Genomic DNA, 2,775 nt, shown 5'->3' on the forward strand with positions numbered 1-2,775 from the left:
GAGGGAAAGAAGGAAAGGAGGGAGGGAGAGAAGGAAGGGAGAGAGGAAGAGAAGGAAGGGAGAGAGGAAGAGAAGGAAGGAAGGAAGGGAGGAAGGGAGGAAGGTAAGCGGGAAGGGGAAAAAGGGGGGGGAAGGAAGGGAAGGAGAAGAGAAGAGAAGAGACGAGACGGCAGGCATTCTAGCTTTGCCCGCTCCGGCCCTGCACGCTTCTCCGCTGTCACCTGCTAAATGAGGGGGACAAGCCGCGCCCCACGTCTGTTTCACTCTGAACCAGCAGCAGTAAGGACAAGGCAGCTGGCTTCTCCCTCCCGGGCGGCGGTGGCTAAAGCCTCGCACCGGCCCGCAGTAACCGGAAGCGATCTAAGCCGCAGGGGAGAGTGGCTGAACCCCTTTAACTCCTACCCTGCGGCCATAAAACGTCCCGGCCAGGAAGCACCCGTTAGTACCGGCTGATGCCGTCACGGACGAGGGCTGTGCCCACGGGGCCGCCCCCGCGGCTGCACCTGCCGCAGCGGGGCCTCGGGCAGCTCCTCTCCCAGGTGTTTCCTGAGCCGGGGCTGCTGTACGTCACCGAGCAAACCCCAGACTGCTCTGAAACGCTACACTTTCACCTCACAGTTTAAACATGGCTTAAGTAGACCGGAGGAAGGAGGGCGCGACGGCTGCGGGATACACCAGCATCAGAACCCAGAACACGCCGCCCGACCCGCTTTCGGTTGGCCGTTTCCCGCCCGGCAAACGGAAGCAAAAGTGCCCCTGACGTCAAGGGAGGCGGCCGCTCCCGGTTCCCACGGTGAAGCCCCTGCGGCCATTTTTACTGTGGTCAGCCCGCACAAAGCTTTTCCTGGAGGCCGTGATGGCTCGCCATGGAAAGTCTTCAGAATAAGGGAGAAGGGACTCGTCCTTCTCGGTAACCAGGAGCTGACCGAATCACGAAAGCCCAGCGGCAGAAAGCACTAGCTGAGGTAGTGAGGGGAACACACAGGTGGTGCGGCTTCCGCAGGTGGGCGGAACGATTCGGTCGCGGCGCTGAGGTTTCCGCACGGGGCAGGAGAGCAGCTTCCGTTGCTCAGCGGAAGTGTGGGTCGCCAGAGGACGACTCCTGGAAGAATCGGCTCTCCGCTGGGCGCCCACCCGGAATCATGTCGAGTTTGGCGGTGAGAGACCCGGCGATGGATCGGTCGCTGCGTTCCGTGTTCGTGGGGAACATTCCGTACGAGGCCACCGAGGAGCAGCTGAAGGACATTTTCTCGGAGGTGGGTTCGGTGGTCAGCTTCCGGCTGGTGTACGACCGCGAGACGGGCAAGCCCAAGGGCTACGGCTTCTGCGAGTACCAGGACCAGGAGACCGCTCTCAGTGCCATGCGCAACCTCAACGGGCGCGAATTCAGCGGCCGGGCCCTGCGGGTGGACAACGCCGCCAGCGAGAAGAACAAGGAGGAGCTCAAGAGCCTGGGGCCTGCGGCGCCCATCATCGACTCCCCGTACGGGGACCCCATCGACCCCGAGGACGCCCCCGAGTCCATCACCAGGGCGGTGGCCAGCCTGCCCCCGGAGCAGATGTTCGAGCTCATGAAGCAGATGAAGCTGTGTGTGCAGAACAGTCACCAGGAGGCGCGGAACATGCTGCTCCAGAACCCGCAGCTGGCCTACGCGCTGCTGCAGGCCCAGGTGGTCATGAGGATCATGGACCCCGAGATCGCGCTGAAGATCCTGCACCGCAAGATACATGTCACACCGCTGATCCCGGGCAAATCCCAGCCTGTCTCCGGCCCTGGCCCCGGCCCCGGGCTCTGCCCCGGCCCCAACGTCCTGCTCAACCAGCAGAACCCTCCCGCCCCGCAGCCGCAGCACATGGCCAGAAGACCCGTCAAAGACATCCCTCCTCTGATGCAGACCCCTATCCAGGGGGGGATGCCGGCCCCGGGCCCGATTCCAGCCGCGGTTCCCGGACCGGGGCCTGGTGCCTTAACCCCCGGTGGAGGAATGCAGCCCCAGGTTGGAATGCCAGGCGTGGGTCCAGTGCCTTTAGAGCGGGGACAGGTGCAGATGTCGGATCCTAGAGCTCCTATACCTCGTGGGCCCATGACTGCCGGGGGCCTGCCTCCTCGAGGACTATTGGGAGATGCTCCAAACGACCCACGTGGAGGGACTTTGCTTTCAGTCACTGGAGAAGTAGAGCCCAGAGGCTATCTTGGCCCACCTCATCAGGGTCCCCCCATGCACCATGCCTCTGGTCATGACGGCCGCGGCCCTTCCTCCCATGAGATGAGGGGAGGGCCGTTAGCAGATCCCAGACTGCTGATGGGAGAGCCCAGGGGACCCATGATAGATCAGAGGGGTCTCCCTATGGATGGCAGAGGTAGTAGAGATTCTCGAGGGATGGAGACTCGAGCCATGGAGACTGAAGTCTTAGAGACACGAGTAATGGAGAGAAGAGGAATGGAGACCTGTGCAATGGAAACCAGAGGGATGGAAGCGAGGGGCATAGACGGAAGAGGGATGGAGATACGGGGCCCTGGCCCCAGTTCCAGAGGCCCTATGACTGGTGGAATCCAGGGACCTGGGCCCATTAATATGGGGGCAGGTGGTCCTCAGGGACCTAGGCAGGTCTCAAGCATTTCAGGGGTGGGAAATCCTGGAGCTGGCATGCAGGGGGCAGGCATGCAAGGGGCGGGCATGCAAGGGGCAGGCATGCAAGGGGCAGGCATGCAAGGAGCAGGCATGCAAGGGGCAGGCATACAAGGGACAGGCATGCAGGGGGCGGGCATACAAG

The 2,775-nt window shown here is 62.7% G+C and overlaps 2 protein-coding genes across 7 annotated transcripts in view; one reads left to right on the forward strand and one right to left on the reverse strand.

Moving 5' to 3' along the window:
- The window catches only part of PRKG1 (protein kinase cGMP-dependent 1), a 1,258,435-nt gene that overhangs the window by 560,292 nt on the left and 695,368 nt on the right, over nucleotides 1-2,775 (reverse strand). The gene's annotated exons all lie outside the window — the stretch shown is intronic.
- CSTF2T (cleavage stimulation factor subunit 2 tau variant) overlaps nucleotides 1,079-2,775 on the forward strand; it is a 2,132-nt gene continuing 435 nt past the window's right edge. The window contains exons 1-2 of one of the 5 annotated variants that reach the window (XM_044915995.1): nucleotides 1,079-1,856; nucleotides 1,908-2,616. In XM_044915995.1, the coding sequence (XP_044771930.1) occupies nucleotides 1,143-1,856; nucleotides 1,908-2,616 (1,423 nt within the window). In that variant the 5' untranslated portion in view covers nucleotides 1,079-1,142. The other 4 variants (XM_021696086.2, XM_044915992.1, XM_044915993.1 and 1 more) reach the window with 4 other exon arrangements.

The sequence above is a fragment of the Neomonachus schauinslandi genome, chromosome 6, assembly GCF_002201575.2.
Source record: "Neomonachus schauinslandi chromosome 6, ASM220157v2, whole genome shotgun sequence".
Lineage (NCBI taxonomy): Eukaryota > Metazoa > Chordata > Mammalia > Carnivora > Phocidae > Neomonachus > Neomonachus schauinslandi.